General features: G+C 41.5%; 1 protein-coding gene across 1 annotated transcript; it reads right to left on the reverse strand.

Annotated features, from left to right (window-relative positions):
- Window positions 1-3,109: 3,109 nt before the first annotated feature.
- Window positions 3,110-17,254, reverse strand: Sym (symplekin). The gene is made up of 5 exons (XM_065228091.1): window positions 16,959-17,254; window positions 15,442-16,849; window positions 4,165-5,346; window positions 3,362-4,104; window positions 3,110-3,294 (listed from the first exon to the last, which is right to left on the reverse strand). Exons 1-5 carry the CDS (start codon window positions 17,043-17,045, stop codon window positions 3,190-3,192), a joined length of 3,525 nt encoding a protein of 1,174 aa, XP_065084163.1. The 5' UTR covers window positions 17,046-17,254; the 3' UTR covers window positions 3,110-3,189.
- Window positions 17,255-20,186: the final 2,932 nt, after the last annotated feature.

The raw sequence follows: 20,186 nt of genomic DNA on the forward strand, positions 1-20,186 counted from the left end.
AAACAACCTGTACTCAGCTAATAAACTGTGATAGCGCAATTTTGGAAGCATTTTTAAAGTCATCTAGGTTTATTTTTAGACTTGTGCAGTTTTACAGCTCTTACTCCACCCCTTTACAAAGCTGAACTAACTAGTCGGGAAAAAGGATTCATGTGTACTATTATAAAGCCTCTACTCAGATATTCGACTGGAGTGATGAATTGATAATTTTGTTTTGGCATTGCAGTCTTCAAGAAAAAGCACTGATTACAGTTTATCATCGCCATCGTTTCGATTCAGGAGTTGGGATCATCATCAGGGCTCGATATTAATCAGTTTGTGTGGTTTGTGTGACTGTCCTACAGATGGATGTCAGTTTAGACAGGGTTATCATGATCCTGATGGTCTTACCAAGTAGGTACTCGGCCTAATATGAATAACCGTTACTTAACAGATGTAAACGAATTGTATTGCTGTATGTATGTATTTGACTCAACATATCACAAACTTTTATGTGTAATAATAAATAATTTCATGTAATTTTCATAGTTTGCCAGCGGCACTGCCAGCCTTAACTACGTCTCTGGCTTTCCTGTAGTAGTTTTTTTTTAAATAAAGGGTACCCCACGTCGTCCGGACCAGTCGATTTTCCTCAAGCCTAAAGCCTCTACTCAGCAATCTTGTTGTAGAAAGTCATGTAGATTTGTTTACGTCAGTTGAAAGTGTCGGCGTAGCGAAGTTGGTGGTGTCAAGGTTTGAAAATGCAGTCGTCTTGAGTTCGAGTCCAGGTTTCCGGGGCAGGGTAATAATTTGGTGCTGTGCTTATAACTAATTTCGAGTAATTTGATTCGCAGCTCAATAAAATCAATAAATTCCTCCATTAAAAAAAACTATTTTTAACACGGCTTCAGGGTCAAGCTGTGTAGTGATTATTGGATAATCGGGAAAAGATCGAATAAGTGCCTTTCAAGTTTACGCACTACTTAATAGCAGAATAACAGCTGTATAGAAGCGAAAGTAGATATGCAAAAAGAGCTTCCCACAACCGTCCCAACAGCCATTAGTGGCTAAGTTCGCCAGATTTGCTTGTATAGAAATTGGGTAAAGGTTACCTCATATCGTATAGCATTTGAATACACCTTGAGGCTGTATAAATGAAATGAGCAAAGCATTTACGTTGTGGAAATTGATAGTTGGGTATGAAGCTGGGTATCGAATTCTCTCCGGAGAAAACTGGGGCCTTATTACGGGTGTCACTACACGGTAATAAGGAAGTGATACTCAGAATAAGAGCCGTCATTGCCGTACAAATCAAATGGGAAAATCTTAAGCCGTGACGACAAGTGACAAGTTTTCACCGAGAAGTGACATCAGTAATAAGCCCCCTGAGCTGGTTGTTTTGACATGTAACAAAATTATGAAAGATTTTGAACGTTAATAACTCAGCTGCCCCTGGACCAATTTCAATAATTTTATCACCAATCGATCAGAAATATTCCTACGCATCTGTTAAATTTTAGGACTTTAACCATTTTTTTTTCTTAATAGATATAAAAAAAAAAAATTATCATTGATTGCCTGCGAAAAGCGATTTCCCTAACACAGATTTCAAAGTTGAATTCCATCCGGTCTCACCAAACGGTGTTTATTCAATCACCGCGTGGTACACAACGAAAGGCTCCCCGCAAGCTGCTAGCGATCAAGGCTGACCTCAACCGCTGATCGGATTCAGTTCCAATTATCGTGTGTGGGGATATCCGGTCGTCGGCATCAGCAGCAACAGCAGTGCTTTCGGCACGTGGCGTTGAACATTGTTCTCCAGTACACAACGAAAAGCTGCCTGCAAGCACCGAGCTGCAGCCCACATGAGCAAGCATAGGAGGAAGAAGAAGCCGCACCGCTATAGATCAGAATCAATAGCTCTTCGTGGGTTTCTGTGGGCCATCTATGTCAAGCGCGTCATACTAAAGAGTATAAATAGAGATAACCCCGCTCAAATTCCTATTCCTACACAGAACACAAGCTCCTGCTGCAGTTAACAAATAAGATTTATTATATAAGACAACGTAGTCCTACGCCGGCATTGCGTACAACCCCATAGGGATGTCCCTTGAAGTTTTTTTTCTAGGAAGCATCATCCTGCACAGTTACAGCTTCCATTAGCTGAAAAAAAGAACAATCACTCAAAGATTAAAAAAAAAAAATCAGGTGTCTGGTTCGATTCCATGCACATGGGGAAAACATATTGCGTATCTGAAACAAAAATACCAGCAAAGGATTAATTTTATTCGTATTATTACCGGAACTTGCACACTAAGATTTTGTTTCCGTGTTCGGTAAATTTTACCGAAATCAGAACAGCTGAACGTTCGGTAAAACTTTTAACTTGGCTATTTAATTTGAAAATAATTTCAAAATATGTTCAACCTTGTTTAAATGATCAAATCTTTTTATTTTAGTGGAGATTTTGTTTCAAAATAGCTGAGAAGCAATTGAATTGAATTGCATAAATATTACCTAAAAGTTCAGCTGTTCAGATTTCGGTAAAAATTACCGAAGTCGGCGATAATTTCTAAGTTTTTTGGTGGGAAGCCCACTCGGAAGATCTGATCAGGTTGTACCGAACAACCATCCTTTCGGTTTTAAAGTCCGCAGCAAAACACACACACAAGCTGCAACGGATCCCATACCAACATCAACAGGTTCAATGTAACCCTAATGATGGATAGGAAAAAGCACACCATCACATAAAATAAACCACTTAACGAGTGGAAAATATACATGTGAATTTCACATTACTTTCACTTAAATATCATTATCACAACTTTTAAATCTATATCATTACTCACATAGAATTTATAATGTTGATATTCAAATAAAAATCATTAATTTTGTTCATGGAAAAATATTATGTGCGTTCCTAATAGAAACTATATGAAACTTTTTTCAGTGTAGTATTTAACCTGTTGAATTAGATAAACAAATAAATTGATAATTTTATTGGCTGACCCATCTTGACCTACCTCACCGTACCTAAAAAAAGAGAGGGACTTCAAGATAATAATTTCTTGCTTCGCATTTGAATCAGGAGTGCAAACAAAAGGCTAGAATTAGAGTGTAGCGATTTTTCATCTGTGTACTCGCATAGAACTGTACTTTATTATTAATTGAATTATTTCTAACAAAACTGAACAACTACTACTACTTCTTCTAATCCATTCCGGGTGGAGCTGGCTCCGGACGTTCAACGTCCTTTTCCTGCTTGATCATCACTGGCATATGCGTTGTCGTTGGCACTTCTTCATTGAAATTGCCCTGAAGAAAAAAAAGTATAGAAATGTTCATCATAATGCACCCATTACTAAATATACGCAAAACTTACAACAATCTGAACGTCCGTGCCCTCAGATGGTGTGTGAGGTGAAATTCCCAGCAGCACATCCATTCGGTCCTGCGATACGTGACCAATTTGGTGTTCCATAATTTCCCGGGCATGCTCCAGCATCGGCTCTCGGAATTCTGGACAAATGTTCAACGCATCTTGCAGCTGAGCTGCCGGAAGCTGAATCAGAATTCCCAAACTCTGTGGGGTCAGCCGCTGGGCGCACTTGAGGAATCCATCCCAAACCACCTTCTGTTTCCAGACGTGCTTCGATATGAGGCGTTGAAGTAGATTGGTCACAAAACCAGCCAATCGCGGATGAAGCGTCAGAGATTGAATGACCGTACGCATGAGCAGTGTCGGCAGTGGTGTGATTTCCACCAACTGTAGAATCACACTGCCGAGAATATCATGGGTGTAGGTTTCCTTCTCCGCCAGACAGAGAGAAGTGGCCTTGACGACCCATTTCAGCTCAACCTTGCTGGTGTCGACGGTGTGCAATGCTACCAGCAGTTCGGCTGGCGTAATAGGGAGATTGGAGCTACTGTACTCAGCACCGACGCCGAGTAATCGATTGAACACTTCCTTTACCACGACCGGGTTCAGTTTGATCAGCTTTGGCAGAGCGGCGAGAATTTCCTTCTTCGTAAGTCCATTGATGACGGGGATCAGCAGACGGACGTCGGACACTTTGGTCTGATGTAGATTGCGGACTCGATTAACGAGTTCCTGTGTAGGAATGGCTGAAAGAACAACAAAATTAGTTCGAAACATGCAACCCAAGCGAAATTTCTTTAACTTACTCTTCTCTGTCAAAATATAAATGATCCTAGTAATGATGGTTTCCGATCCCTTGGGACAGTGCTCGATAAGTTTGAGCAACTCTTCGCTCTCGGCTCCAATCTTCCGAACCGGAGCCTCGATGGCTCTCAACATCGCGCGCTTCATGTCCGAAGTGGCTTTCGTGTAAACGTCCGACAATTTATGAATCATTTCCTGGTTGTAAACCAGAATTTCCAAAAACAGTCCGAGGCAAGTTTTAGCTAAATCATCGCTCCACTTCCTAGATTGCTCCGCCCGACCCAACTCAACGGCAAAGATCTCCTCTGCTGGATTTTCCTGTTCTAGGTAACCGAGCCACAGCAGTGCCCTTTCCTCCATTTCATCCGTTAGAATACGGTGAACCGAATAGATGTGCAGCAAATAGTGAATAGCTTTCTCACGGATGACACAATTCTCGTAGACGGCATATTTGAAAAGAATATCTAGATACACCTTTTCCTTCGGTGGTCGTCTGATGAGCAGGTCTTTCGTTATCTGCATACCGCAATCGGCCAGTTCCTCTAATTGACACATGTGACTCAACAAGCTAATGACATCGTCCGGAAGCAACGGAGCTTCCAAATAGATGCTCTTCAGCAACGAGTCTTTCTCGCGCAAATCGCGTCTCTCCATAATGTTGGTCAACAGATTCAACAACAGCTGAGTGTACGGAAAATCCGGTTTCATTTCCGATTTGATGTAGGTATGCCGAGTGAAACCCTGTAGCAAGCTGTATTCTTCAAATATCCACGAAAAGGCCAGATCCAACCGTTTTTTGACGTCTTCGAAAATGAATTCCAGAATCACATTCCGCACGGAAGGCATGAAACAGGAACCGAACACGGTTATTATCCGCTTGCGCTTGAATGCAGCCCCGCCGATGAGAGCTTGCTTTTCTGCCTTTAGGATCCTCCGCACGGCATCGTTCAGGAAGGTATGTCTTAACTCCCGCGAATGAGGCTTGGTAATGTCCTGCAGGCCGAAGGCTTTGACTCGCTGCTTCAGCTTCTGTTCACCTCCCTTGACCCGTTCCAGCGTTTCGCGAAGCTTTCGGGTGTTTTCTGCATTCTTCCGTTCCTCTTCGGGCAGCTTATCCAGATCGACATCATCATCGTCGGCGTCTTCGTCACCAGCAGGCTCCGCTTCCATGTCGCGACGACGGCCTGTCAAATATGAGAATTTACCCTATTAGTTGACGCTTCTGAATGATGGTGGAGTCTTGGGAGATTTATCGGTGGGAATTCTAAGGTACTTCTCGGAAAACAATTTGTAGAGATTGGTCAGGCAGTTTAGAAAAAAAATATAGCTATAGATCCTATCAAGTGTTTCGCGGCTTGCGGATCTACTATTATTTTTTAATAATTGGCCAAAATTTGATAAAATTGTGGATGGGGTACGAAAAATTGAAAACAACAGAAGATGAAAATTCAGTGCCAACATTTCAAAGGGGCGTAATTGCATTTGTAAACAATGGCTTTAGCCATCGATTTCTCGCGAATAAAAGCTCACTCATAAAAATTTATGACACTAACAAGTAGATGAATGTTTCCTCTACTAGCTAGCATTGTTAACTTGGAGGAGTGAGCATTTATTTTCGAGAAATCGACGTCTGAAGCCATTGTTTACAAAAGCAATTACGCCCCTTTGAAATGTTGACACTGAATTGCTGTTTCTTCAGTCCTTCTTTGACAACTGTAAAAGAAAAATTCTGGGCTAATTTTCTACGATAAGCTGGTATTTCAAAAATATTCAAAAAGCCACTTTCAGTTGGCGAACGTTTAGTGTACAGGATGTTTCGGAGAAACTGACACCGATTTCATATGTATGCAATTCTTTTCGTGTACAAAAATGTTGCTTGTATTGATAGTAGAATTAGCAATTTCAGTGTCAACATTTCAAAGGGACGTAATTGTATTTGTAAACAATGACTTTAGCCGTCGGTTTTTCGCCTAATCTAATTTAATCTAATCTAACACCAACACAGCCAGTTCTTGAAAGTATCCTGGAAAATGATGGATATACTCCATATTTTTTCTTGTCTATTTGATACATGTTTCACATCAAAGATGCGTCACACATATCAAAACGGCCAGGCCTACTGTGCAGCATTTAAGGGGCAAGATGATTCAGAAAACATCGGGCCTGTTTAAATCGAATATTTAAACACGATACTTCAGAATCCAATAAATGGATGAAACGTGGACATCTCGTACCGTACGTTCCGATTTTGATAATTATATTGGTGATAAGCTAGAAAGGTTAAGTGATGCTCCATTTTCTTCTAACGGTTGGGACATGAGCACTAACTCTTGTCCTAGCCTATTATGGCTTATGGCTATAGCGCCATTACTCGCTTTCTGAAAACAGAAGAGGGAAAGGAAAAGGAGAAGGACAAAGGGGACAAAGGGAAAAGGATTATGTAAACTCTATGAACATAACAAAATATTTTTGATTTGAAATATACAATATAGAAATGCATAACGGCGGAGGTCACTACCCGAGTCTTGTCACTATTATCAAGTCATAAAAAGTAACAAGCATTAAAATGTAATCCTTTGATTACTGGAAAATCCTGATTCCCTAGTTTGAAGTTGTCACGACTAGGGTTCGGTGGTAGATCTTATACCAGTAACGCACCACAAAAAGGTGATCTCCCAATGTTGCTGGTTTGAAAAGATAAAAATTTACAAAATGGAACGAGCTCACCAAGTTTAGCCAATTGAACCTGAATGCTACCTGTCCGGTTTATGGTAGTTGCGCGGAATATCTTCCGTCGATTTGAGATAAACAAATGATGTATGTAGTTGATTTTTGATCGTGGCCAATAGTCAGGTTCAACGCTGCGACTCAACGAATGATGGGACGCCTCGTGGAGGTTCTACTTGGCTTCGGAACAGCTTCTCAGCGGCAAATAATAGGGATTGAGGAACTAGAAATTGTCTCCTGGGCCCACTTTAGCCGTCGATTTCTCGTGAATTAAAACTTACTCATGAAGATTAATGACACAAGCAGGTAGATGAATGTTTCCTTTACCAGCTAGCATTGTTAATTTGGAGGGATGGACTTTTATTTGCGAGAAATCGATAGCTAAAGCCATTGTTTACAAAAGCAATTACGCCCCTTTGAAATGTTGGCACTGATTTCATTGGTATTCGATTACAAGCAGCCATGTAGGGGAAAGTGGGGCAATATGGCCAATGCATTGTGTGGTCATCCTCATTGTTCTTAATCAGCAGTTCTTTCGGTCGATGCGTCGTCGACTTTGGAAAGCAACCGTTTCGTGATGAGTGTGTGAAACCACTCATAGACGTCTTATCAGAATGGATTAGGAGTTGTGATAGGAATCTGGACTCTGGGGAATACGGGATGGCCCACCGGAAGATCCGGAACATCCGTAAAAGTGACCAAATTATGAAACTGATCCTAGAGCTCCGTATTTTTTGAAACCACTCATAGACATGTTATCAGACTGAATTCGGATTTGTGCCCAGAAAATTGACGCTGGGTACCGCAGGATGATCCACCGGAAGATCCGATACATCCGTAAAAGTTGCCAATTCACGAATCTGATCGCAGAGCTCTGTGTTTTTTTTCGAAACCAGTCATAAACGTATTCTCAGAATTTATTCGGAGTTGTGACTGAAATCTGAACACACGTAATGGTCCTCCGGAAGATCCGGAACATCCGTCAAAAGGTCTGTTCTTGAAAATGATCCTAGAGCTCCACGGATTTTTCGAAACCACTCATAAACGGTTTATCAGAATGAATTTGGAGTTGTGACCCGAATATGGACCCAGGGAACGACGTAATGGCCCATAGAAAGATCCAACACATCCGTAAATGTAGTCAATTTACGAAACTGATCCTAGTGCTCCACGTTTTTTTTTTTTTCGAAATCACTCATAGAATCCTTGTCAGAATGAATTCAGAGTTGTGACCGTCCACATGAAGATCCGGAACATCCGTGAAACTGGTAAGTCCATGAAACTGATCCTAGACCTCTACGGTTTTTTACGATGTCTTATGTCTTATTCAAAGGCACCTGTGTGCTTCAAATATCGTGAGGATATCATTTAGAAACAAGGGTAATTATTGAAGAAGAAAAAACATCCGTTCAATACATGACTTAAGCTCTAACAAGACACCACCAGGCGAAGTGATGAAGTAGACATTTCAAAAACAAAAGTTAATTTAGACATACAGATCATAAAAAGTACTTCAAACAAGTATAATGTTTTATGCGATGTATAAATAAAGTTTAATCAATTAAATCATAGTTTGCATTGAAAATACCCTATTCAAATTTTTCATTATTTTTGAGTGAATATGTACACTTTTTGGAGAGATGAGTACTCTCCCATAGAAACAGCAGTATTTTTTGGGTACCTTGGTTTTTGCGTAACACATCTGGGCAGTGCTGAGATTTGTCATTGTCATTAACATAGCAAATAAAAAAATCTGCACATGTTCGTCACTGACAGCATTGTCATTGACAATTGACATGTTTTGCCTTGACGATGAATATTAGCTCAAATGAGTGAGCAAAGTAGGATTTCGAATATCGCCGTGTATTGTCGAGATTTTGCAGCACTGCACCTGGGTACCTTTTTTTAGTGCCGATGTTAATGAGACGTATGTGAGTGTTTTCGAAAAAAAAAACTGCAGAGTTCTAGGATTAGTTTCATGAATTGATCACTTTTTCGGATGTTCCGGATCTTCCGAAGGACCATTACGTGGTGAAGTAGTGATGATGCCCAGGGGCTATTTTCGATCACTACTCCGAATTCATGTTGATAAGACTTCTATGAATAATTTCGAAAAAAAACCGCTGGGTTCTAGTATCAATTTCATTAAATAACACCTTTTTAAGGATGTTCCAAACCTTCCAGAGGTTCATTCCGGTCCATATTCCAATTACAACTTCGAATAAATTCTGATTAGACGTCTATGAGTGGTTTCGTAAAAACCGCGGAGTTCTAGGATCAGATTCATGAATTTACCACTTTAAAATTATGTTAAAAAAACAGCAGAGCTCTAGTATCAGTTTCATGTATTGACCATTTTTACGGATGTTCCGGATCTTTCGGAGTACTACCCTGTTGTCCCGTACGTTTTTATTCCGGTCACAACTCTGAATTCATTCTGATAAGACATCTTTAAGAGGTTTCGAAAAAAACACGGAGCTTTAGGCTCAGTTTGACATGAATTGACCACTTTTACCGATGTTCCGGATTCTTTTTATGGAGCATCCTGTATGCCTCAGAGTCCATATTCGGATCATAACTCCAAATTCATTATGATACGACATTTATGCGTGGTTTTGTAAAAACCACTTCGTTCTAGACACAGTTTCGTGAATTTACTACTTTTACGCATGTTTTGGATCTTTCATTGAACCATTACGTGGACCTCAGCGTCTATATTCTGGTCACAACTCCAAATTCATTCTGATTCTTATTCTGACGTTTACAAAAGGTTCGAGAAAACCGCGGAGTTCTAGGATCAATTTCATGAATTGACCACTTTACGGTTGTTCACACTTCGATCACAACTCCGAATTTAACCTGATAAGACACATCTTTAAGAGGTTTCGAAACAAACACGGAGCAAGGAACAGTTTCATGAATTGATTACTTTTACAGATGTCCCGAATCTTCCGGTGGAACATCCCGTAGTTCTCAGAGTCCATATTCCGGCACAACTTCGAATTCATTCGGATAAGAAATCAATAAGAGGTTTCGTGAAAACCGCGGAGTTTCAGGCACAGTTTTCTTATGTTTACTACTAGTACGTATGCTCCGGATCTTTCGGTGGGCCATTACGTGGACCCCAGCGTCCATATTCTGGTCACAACTCCAAATTCATTCTGATAAGACGTCAGTTTCATGAATTGACCACTTTCACGGATGTTCCGGATCTTTCGGAGTACCATTCTGTTGTCCCTTACTTACCTTACCTTACCAATCAGACTCAGGCCTTGTTGTCCTCTGCTGTCCGAAGAAGTCGTCTCCACTCTACTCGATCCATGGCCACACTTCGCCAGCCTCGTAGTCTACGAAGGGTCCGCAGGTCGCCTTCCACTTGGTCGATCCACCTTGTCCGCTGCGCGCCTCTTCTTCTTGTTCCTGTTGGGTCGCTTTCTAGACCTATTTTCAGTGGTGCGGCATTCTTACGACGTGCCCAGCCCACCGTAGTTGCCCAATTTTTGCAATGTGAACGATGGATGGTTCTCCCAGCAGCTGGTGCAATTCACGTTCCGTCATCCATCTGCACTCCACCGTAGATGGTACGCAACACCTTCCGTTCGAAAACACCAAGGGCGCGTTGGTCCTCCACGAGCATAGTCCAGGTCTCGTGGGCGTAGAGGACCACCGGTCTAATCAGCGTCTTGTAGACAGTCAACTTCGTGCGGCGGCGAATTTTATTCGACCGGAGCGTCCTCCGGAGTCCAAAGTAGGCACGATTCCCTGCCATAATGCGCCTTTGAATTTCTCTGCTGGTATCATTTTCGGCGGTCACCAGTGAGCCCAAATACACGAACTCATCGACCACCTCGATTTCGTCACCGTCAATCTGAACTCGGGGTGGGAGGCTAACATTGTCTTCCCTAGAACCTCTTCCTTTCATGTATTTTGTCTTTGATGCGTTGATGGCAAGTCCAATCCGTCTAGCTTCAGCCTTCAGTCTGGTGTACGTTTCCGCCATCATCTCAAAGTTCCGTGCCATGATGTCAATGTCATCGGCGAAGCCAAGAAGCTGGATGGACTTCCTGAAGATCGTGCAACTCGTGTCTATCCCAGCTCTTCTGATCACACCTTCTAAGGCGATGTTGAACAGCAGACACGAAAGTCCATCACCTTGCCGTAACCCCCTTCGAGATTCAAAGGGACGCGAGAGTGTCCCCAAAACTCGAACAACGCACATCACTCGATCCATCGTCGCCTCGACCAATCGCGTCAGTTTGTCCGGAAATCCGTACTCGTGCATAATCTGCCATAGCTGATCTCGATAGATTGTGTCGTATGCGGATTTGAAATCGATGAACAAATGATGTGTGGGCACGTTGTATTCGCGGCATTTCTGCAGAACCTGCCGAATCGCGAAAATTTGGTCCGTGGTAGCGCGGACACCTATGAATCCCGCCTGGTATTGAACCACGAACTCTCTTGCAAATGGTGACAGGCGGTGGCATACAATTTGGGAGAGTACCTTGTAGGCGGCGCTCAGCAGTGTGATCGCGCGGTAGTTGCAGCAATCCAACTTGTCGCCCTTTTTGTAGATTGGGCATACAACACCTTCCATCCACTCCTTCGGTAATATCTCCTCCTCCCAAATCTTGGCAATTACCCAGTGCAGCGCTCTAGCCAGTGCTTCACCACCGTATTTTAATAGCTCACTTGGTAGTTGATCTACACTAGTTGCTTTGTTGTTCTTCAGCCGACCGATCTCCTCCTCAACTTCTTGAAGATTAGGGGCCGGTAGGCTGTCGTCTTCTGCGCGTGCTCCAAGGTCTGTTGCCGTGCCACCTTCGTTTTCTGCTACTTCACCGTTGAGGTGCTCGTCATAGTACTGCTTCCACCTCTCAATCACCTCACACTCGTTCGTGAGAAGGTTACCGTCCAAGTCCTTGCACATATCAGCTTGCGGCACGTAGCCTATGCGCGAACTATTTAGCTTCTCGTAGAACTTCCGTGAGTCGTTTCCGCGGTACAGATTTTCCATCGCCTCGCGATCTCGGTCTTCCTGCTGACGCTTCTTCCTTCGGAAAACCGAGTTTGGTCTGTTCCGCGCTTGTCTGTATCGCTCCACATTCAATCTCGTGCGATGTTGCAGCATTCTTCTCCTCTACTAACAGTTTGCATTCGCCGTCAAACCAGTTATTTCTTCGGTCCGGGATTGCAGTACCTAGTGCCGCTGCAGCAGTACTACCTATGGCGGAACGGATGTCCCTCCAGCCATCTTCAAGAGAAGCTGCGCCAAGCTGCTCTTCCGTGGGTAGTGCAACTTCCAGCTGCTGCGCGTAGTTCTGGGCATCTCCGGCGTCCCGTAGGTGCTCAATGTTGGGTCGCGGTTATGCACCGTCGAGAGTTTTGAGCGCATGCGTACTGCAACTAGGTAGTGGTCCGAATCTATGTTCGCACTGCGGTATGTGCGGACGTTGATAATGTCGGAGAAGAAATAGAAATAGAACGTGATCAATTTGGTTTTCTGTGTGTTGGTCAGGTGATCTCCAGGTGGCTTTGTGGATATCCTTACGGGGGAAAAGGTACTTCGAACTACCATACAAAGTTCACGAATCGTTGGCCGTTGTCGTTCGATACGGCATGCAGGCTGTTTGGCCCGATTGCCGGTCTATACATTACCTCACAGGTAGGACTGTGCGTTCATGTTGCCGATGACGATTTTGACGTCCCGTTGCGAACAACCGTCGTACACCTGCTCCAGCTGCGCATAGAACGCTTCTTTCTCGTCGTCGGGTCCCCCTTCGTGTGGGCAGTGCACGTTGATGATGCTGTAGTTGAAGAAACGACCCTTAATCCTCAACTTGCACATCCTCGCGTTGATCGGCTGCCAACCAATTACGCGTTGGTGCATCTTACCCAGCACTACAAAGCCGGTTCCCAGCTCGTTGGTGGTGCCACAGCTCTGGTAGAAAGTAGCCGCTCGATTCCCGCTTTTCCATACCTTTTGTCCCGTCCAGCAAAGTTCCTGCAGTGCTACGACTACGAAGTTGCGTGGTTGAAGTTCGTCATAGATTAACCTATCGCAGCCCGGGAAGCCGAGCGATTTCCAGTTCCATGTTCCGAGTTTCCAATCGTAGTCCTTATTTCGTCGCGTAGGTCTGTGCCGATTGTTCCGATCCGTATTTCTTTCTTCAGTATTTGCAACTTTATGTTTTTTTCCAGGGCGGCTTGTTGGGTCTGCCCCGACACCCTGTCTCGCCGGGGGACCATCGTGCACAGCTTTGTTTAGAGTCCCACGCTGGCACTAGGACGGTGATCAACCACTCCTAACATGGAGAACAGGCGCCGTTTTGTTGTCCTGTGCGTTCATATTCCGATCACAACTACGAATTTATTCTAATAAGACAGAGAAAACCCCGGAATTCTAGGATCAGTTTCATTAATTGACCACTTTTACGGATGTTCCGGATCTTCCGGTGGGCCATCTAGTATTTTCCAGAGTATATATTCCTATCACAACTCCTAATTCATTCTGATAAGACGTCTATGAGTGGTTTCGAGAAAACCCCGGAGTTCTAGGGGCAGTTTCTTGAATTTATCTTGTGATTTGGATTTTCCGGATGCAAAATTTTCTCAAAAGGTGGTTATCTATCTTGTTCATAACTTTTCAGAAGACACCAGTAAGTTATCTCTTCAAATTACCCTACAATAAGAGTTTGTCCCCAATTAGCTCTAATCCCATATGATACGTGTATTCGTTAATGCAAGTTCCTATTATGTGGTCCTCATTAACCGTAATATAGGAATCTTGACTGAATTTGATTTCCAAACTAAATGTCCGTTGTTTCGTATTTATGTCAAATGCCCAATCTATTATTTTTCTGTGTATTTTATGCCAAATGACCATTATGCCAAACGGCTCTTGGTTTAAAAAAAAGTTATGCTAAATGACCTTATGCAAAACGACTTTATGCCAAATGGGGTAGCCCCTAGGTTTCCTGACAAAGTTCTATTTTGGGCCACCCTAGGGAAGAGCCTATCGATTTCTGATGTAGGTGGCAAAGTGTTTGTTGCAGAGGACGGCGGGAATACGGATGTAGATGTAGTCGTGCTGCATAACGCATCACGTGTACCCGTTGACAATTCCGGAGTAACCCACATAAGGCTCGGTAGAGCTGTTGTGGATGACAAGACTAACGATGGTGTCAAATGCTCAAACGGCGTTGCAAGCGTTGATGTCATCTGCGCAATCTACGCGAACTGCGGTAGTGGTCTTGATGATTTGGAGCAACCTGTTTCTTGTGTAGGTTCTAGGCTCGTAGCAGTATGTCTGTAGGCCACAGATATTTGTCTACCTTGGCAGGAATCGAGCCAGACGTTGGCTTGCTGTCGAAGTTTATCGCGGAATTAAGACAATTGACACAACTTTTTTAAATTCTTCTCAGTACTTATTTAGAATATTCGTTAGAAATTGACATGGATCCACTTGACAATCGTCAAGGAATTCCCCATAGAACTGCCAAAAGATTCTACTTTGAACTCACACATTTGACTTGGTGTCAGATCTCTTTTATGCCCCTGGCAGAGTGGAAGCTGGCGACCAAACGGATAAAAGATTTTATTAATAATTGTTATTCCTTTTGCTGGTCAGCTCGGTCACCAGCTTTCACTCTGCCAGGTGCCTTCATACAAATCCCTTGGGATTTTTCTCTAAAATATCTTCAAAATCCCTTTTAAATGTTCATACGAATCCTCTTAATATTTAGTTAGTCCGAAAAGAAGGGCTAAGTATTTTTTTTCCCCCGATTTGTTATTGAAATTTACGGACTTTTCCCGATGATTTCGAATTCCCGGCTTTTTCCTGGTTCGATCACCCTGTTAGAGGGAATATTTCCCACCAAACTGCTTGCACTGATGTAGACGTAGATGCTGTGCCGGACACGAGGCATTTGGGCTGATCCCCCGATAGCTTCCTATGTTCGAATTCTGTTCAGTTTGTTCACCCGACCGGCGAACGTTTTTTAGTCCTGGTAACTTGCAAATTTAGGCTTGAAATAAGCTGTTCATCACGTCTTGTTTTACGGGACCTTCAAAACTACTCTGTGCCATCGAAAGATCTATAGTTAGAAAACTATCAGCACTTAGCACACCTCTTGTCTATGTTCCAGCTGATGATTATTCTTGTCATCGTTTGACTTTTAGATGCGCGAGGAATACCCAAACAGTACTTCGGTTAGGAGCTTGTGTCTACCAGAATCGGTATGTATGTATATACAATGTATTTTGCAAATCTTGCATCGATATTATATTCATTATTCTTTGAAACAAATCTTGATAAATGAAAGCAACAATCAAACTCAATCAGAAATTCATTTTGCTTCGATTCAACTTCCTCATGATAAATCAAATGCAGTAGAGAAATAAGAATGCACCAGAAGTATAGCATTCTGTTATCATTTCCGTCCGGCATTTTTCAATTTCTGGAGATTCTTGACAAACCCTGCGAAAATACATGCATGCACAACGTTGCCACAGGTCAGCATTCGAATGTCAACAATAAACAACAAACTCACCTTGAATGATGCTTCTTTCCTCGTCGTCGCTAATCTTCGGTCTCATCGGTGGCTCCTTCGTCATGGCTGACGATCCCGGACCAACTCTCACGTCGGTCATCTGCTGGGCGAACGTTTGGGCTATCTTCTGGATCAGCTGAGTGACACTGGTGGTGAGTGGCATCGGAGTGTATGTCTGCAGAAATTGCTCTGTCGGTTCCGGTGGTAATTTGCCAAAGTTGTTCATCACCAGCTGTGCAACGACTTCCAGCTTCTTGAGATTATCGTTCAGGAACTGTTCGTTCAGTACGTTCGATCTTGCTTTCTGCTCGTTAAGCTCATCGTAATCGATTTCCATTTGGCGAGGTTCTGGAGCAATTGCTGCAGCAGCAGCCGCTGCGGATCGTTCTTTCTCGCGACGCATATGTTCACCTAATTTGGCCTTCTTCGCTGCCAACTGTGAGGACATTGAACTCTCCAGTGCTCGCTTTGCCCGACGTTGCTGCTCACGTTTATCTAGTTTTGGAATAGCCCGGCCAATTTCACTGTTCGAGGCACCGAGATCTTGAAGGATTTGTACGATGCCGGTTTGATGCTCATAACAGGCCGGATGCTTCAGTAGATTCAAAAATTCCATTTTCAGTTTCTTCCGTACCGAACTGACTTGTGAATTCGATAGAGTGGGTGGTAGATTGGAGTGAAGATTCTTCAGTGCTTCTATCACCTGATTCATCATCGACGGACGCATCTTTGCTATGATACAGAGCGTACCGGTACAAGCGATTAGATTCACCAGAGAAATGTATGACGCCGCATGAAACTGGAGTAGTAATTCAAAAATGTGACCAGCTTCATCTTCCAACTTCCGTCTACGAGCGATCTTCAACGTCAACGGAATATTTTCTAAAGAAAAATCGTTTTCTCGTTTCATACTATCCTCATCCGGATAGGTCTGAACAATGACCACACCTTCCAGGAATTTGATAGCATTCGTTCTGATACCATCGTTATCATTGTCTATCATGTCCAAAATCGAGGCTTTAATCAAACATAACGTGTTCCAAGCTTGTTCTACCTCTTCCGTGATGTCCGACAAGGAACAAATCCACTGCAAAGCCTGTCTGTAGATCGCTCCACATCCCTGAATAACTCGCTTCGTGACGCTCGGTGCCGTGTCCCGCAGTAAGGCAAACAATATGTGGACCACCTTCGGAAGTAAGCTAATGTTCGCCTTGCAAACTTCCTCGATAAACCCGGCCACTGCCTTCCGAACATCCTGATTGGAATCGTGGGCAAAAGCCAGAATATTTTCCAAAAACTCCAGCAACAGTGCCACGTCCGAATGAATTGCCAGTTCTTGCACTTTGGCTATAATTTCGCACTTCTTAGTGGTGTTCGCCGTCAGGGAGTCATTCAGCGCTTCGATGATCTACAATAAAAAGTAGGGTTATGTTTGGTTATGACTCCAATGCAGTACAAACAAACAACGCTCAGCAACATTTTTTGTTTCGGAATTAAAACTATGGAAATCGACATACCTTTCCACGAGCGGACGCTATCTTTTCGTCCATAAAAAGTGAAGCCGTTTCCTGGCTGAAACTGGAGCTACGGAAAAAGTTGTCCATTTTAGTGGCTAGCTTTCGATCCGTCGTTCAATTGGAAAAAAAAATTGTTTCTGCACTTATTCCTGCTTCTAGAGTATAAAACGCTCAGCACAGTTAAAGAGTATTGATATTATATATCTAACTTCTACAGCGTAAATTTCATTTTGAATAGATTTTCAATCGAAATTAATACAAATTTATTGCTAAAACCGTAAAAACTTCGTACAACTGAAGCCGACCATTGCAAATTAATGACAGCCGCGATCAAAACAAACCGCGCCGAGCAGAGGCGTTACGCTTCGTTGACAGTATATGCGTTACAAGGTGGGGATATGAACAGTGTTGTCAGTATTATTGAACGCAAAAAATCTGGAGTCCTGAATAAAAATGTACACTCACAAAATAATCTAAACTAACTATAGTTTAAAAGTCTCACTGAATCACTATTCCTCGATTCGCCAGTTTGACCCATAGAAAGTACACAGAAAAAAAGTTGTTGAATATTGCATCCAAACTGCTGCAACCAGGTCAATCCATCGGTTGTGTAATATAACGATGTACGATGTACATCGATTTTGCGAACAAAATTACATCCCTGGGTTGTTATGTATCTTAACCATACAAACAATCAATTTTTCCCGAACAAACGTGAGCCATTTTCCACTAATTTTATTGTTTTTCTATTGTTGAAAATTCACACTATAACAATATTTATAAAATAGATTTCATTCTGATTTTATATTATTTTATGGTAATTGTATGGTTATTTTTTTCCGGGATGATTTAGTTTCCCTAATAAAAATTGTATGGTTAATTTGCTTAACGACGTGTTCTGGGTATCATCCAAACCATTTGTGGAATAGTTCAATGATTTGGGTTATCGTTAGTTTATGGTTATTTTTATTAGGGTTGTTTCTATTGCCGTAAAAATGGACAATGTAATGTAGTGTCTCTGGCTTGCAAACCCGCAGAAAAATTGATTTTTGTTTCAGGGCCTAATGTATTTTGTTATTGAATCAAACATATTGTATCACTTTTTCAACAAAACATATTTTTGAATCAATAAACTGGTTTTTAGAATCAACAAACAGAGTATTGACTCTACAACCGGTTTGTTGATTAAAAAATATTATTCTTTGAATTAACCGAATAATATATTTGAATCAATACCAAAAATATATTAGGCCCTGAGCCAAAAATATATCGATTTGAATTTAAAAAGCATTTCTCTGCGTGAAGGCATTTTAAAAACCATTTGAATAAGAATGACTTCAAAGTCAGTGATATTTTTTTACTGTATTTTCCCACGCTGTAACTCGCGTTACGGAAGTTTTCATTCGCCAAAACAAATTAAATAAATATATTTCATACATTTCTTTGACAAAACTGGTTTTACTTTTATAAAAATTCGAAGCAACGTATCCTTAATCAAAATTTAAAGCAGGATTTGAAGTGAAAACCGAGCGCTGCCCAAGAGAACCGAATTCTGTAATTGCAACAGGTGGGTCGGTTTGTTTGACAGCGCTCGGTAATTCTTGAGTAAACCGATGTTCGGTTATTTCCTCGGTTATTTTTGCTTAAATTTATTTTTTGTCAACCGAGATTTTCGGTAACTTTGACAAATTGTGGGTAACAAAAAGAACTAACGAAAGCTCGGTTATTCCTCTTTGAACCGAACAGAGTACCGAGCGTTTAGCGTACCGTTGAAATCAAACCGAGTTCGGTAATATTTTCTAAGTGTGTAGCTAGGGGCAAGACAGCTTTTGATCATGAGTTAAAACCGAGTTAATTTTGAGTAACTCTGAGTAGGACGAGTTATTCAAAATTCAATGCAAGCAGACTCAGCAACCATGTTTTTGTTGTACTCATTTCCCAGATTTCAAACAATATCATCTAAACGCGTTTCATACCGGATCATCTCTCTCAAATTTTGTAATTGTTCGTCCTCCAAAAAATAGTATAGTCCATCATTTATTGATTCGTACCGTGTAATTGTTCCATTCTATTTTCAGATTATAAATGAGTCATCTAGTCGCACATCTATGAGTACTAACTTGAAGAAGTTAAGCTTGCCTGGCCCTCGACTGAATGTTCAATGTAGTTGTAGTTAGAGATTACATTCGATTATTTTATTATATTATTGCAACATTGTACATTGTATATTATGCGTTAAAAACACAATATGCCTCATTAGTGTACCATGGCTCGACGACAAACACCACTGTTTTCAGAAGGCTTATCAATAAGGAGTTCCATGTTGCCGATGATTACAATTTTCAAATTCAAGCATGCGGATGGCAGGCTTAATTTTTAAATCAGACCAATCACTTTGGGTAGAAAACTTATTTATTATTTCTCTCCCATGTTACTGACTACAGTTTTTGTTTGTTATAAATTTTGTCCAAACTGTTACAAAAATATGCATCAATACTTTTTAAATCCGTGCCATGTGATTGGGTATTCAGGTTCTTTTAATAAACAGTAGCGGGGAAACTGCCATACCAGTCAACCACCAAACTGCTATTTCGCTTTAATCGACGGTATACTATAGGCAGCCTTACTGATAGGATAGAAACTGTATCATCAACAATCTCCGGAATCTGTTCCGTAACCTCATCACAAGCACTCGTTGGGTTGCCATCGATGTTTATTCAAACTGATAACAGTTGACCTGATTCCACTTGTTGACATAGGACTACTTTGATCACTTTTGAGTAATTATGAGTAACTTAAATTTACTCGATTTAAAAATATTAGCTCGGAGTATAGCTGGCTTGCCCCTACACACAAAGAAAAATCGTTGCTAAAATTAAAAAAAAACATTGGTAGAAATAAAAGTTTGCATTGGTTCTTTTTGGTAGAAAGCGGTTAGCTTTCAAAATGAAAGTCGATACATTATCAAATCAAAAGTTTCCCGATCACTACTTTTAAAAGTTTCAACTTTCAAACTGAATTGTACTAATGTCAAATGAAAAGCATGACAGTGTTAAAATTAAAACCGAATTATTTTCAACCTTTTAAAATTAAATGCTGCATTATTATTGTTAAAAATAAACGTTTTCAGTTATAAAAAAACAGTTTTTTCAATTTAATAACATCGTTTTTCATTTCAAAATCTATTAAAATTTGATTGGCAAAAAAGTAAAAATATAAAATTTTAAT

Source organism: Ochlerotatus camptorhynchus, unplaced genomic scaffold (assembly GCF_037179485.1).
Source record: "Ochlerotatus camptorhynchus isolate MF236.1 unplaced genomic scaffold, CSIRO-AGI_Acam_v1.1 ptg000282l, whole genome shotgun sequence".
Lineage (NCBI taxonomy): Eukaryota > Metazoa > Arthropoda > Insecta > Diptera > Culicidae > Ochlerotatus > Ochlerotatus camptorhynchus.

Bases quoted from the DNA above. Each gene is read 5' to 3' on its own strand.
- Sym (XM_065228091.1), bottom strand. From the start codon at position 17,045: ATGGACAACTTTTTCCGTAGCTCCAGTTTCAGCCAGGAAACGGCTTCA. The intron at 16,850-16,958 runs GTATGTCGATTT...TTTTTATTGTAG, and splicing joins TAGCGTCCGCTCGTGGAAAG to ATCATCGAAGCGCTGAATGA. The intron at 3,295-3,361 runs GTAAGTTTTGCG...TTTTTTCTTCAG, and splicing joins GCACGGACGTTCAGATTGTT to GGCAATTTCAATGAAGAAGT.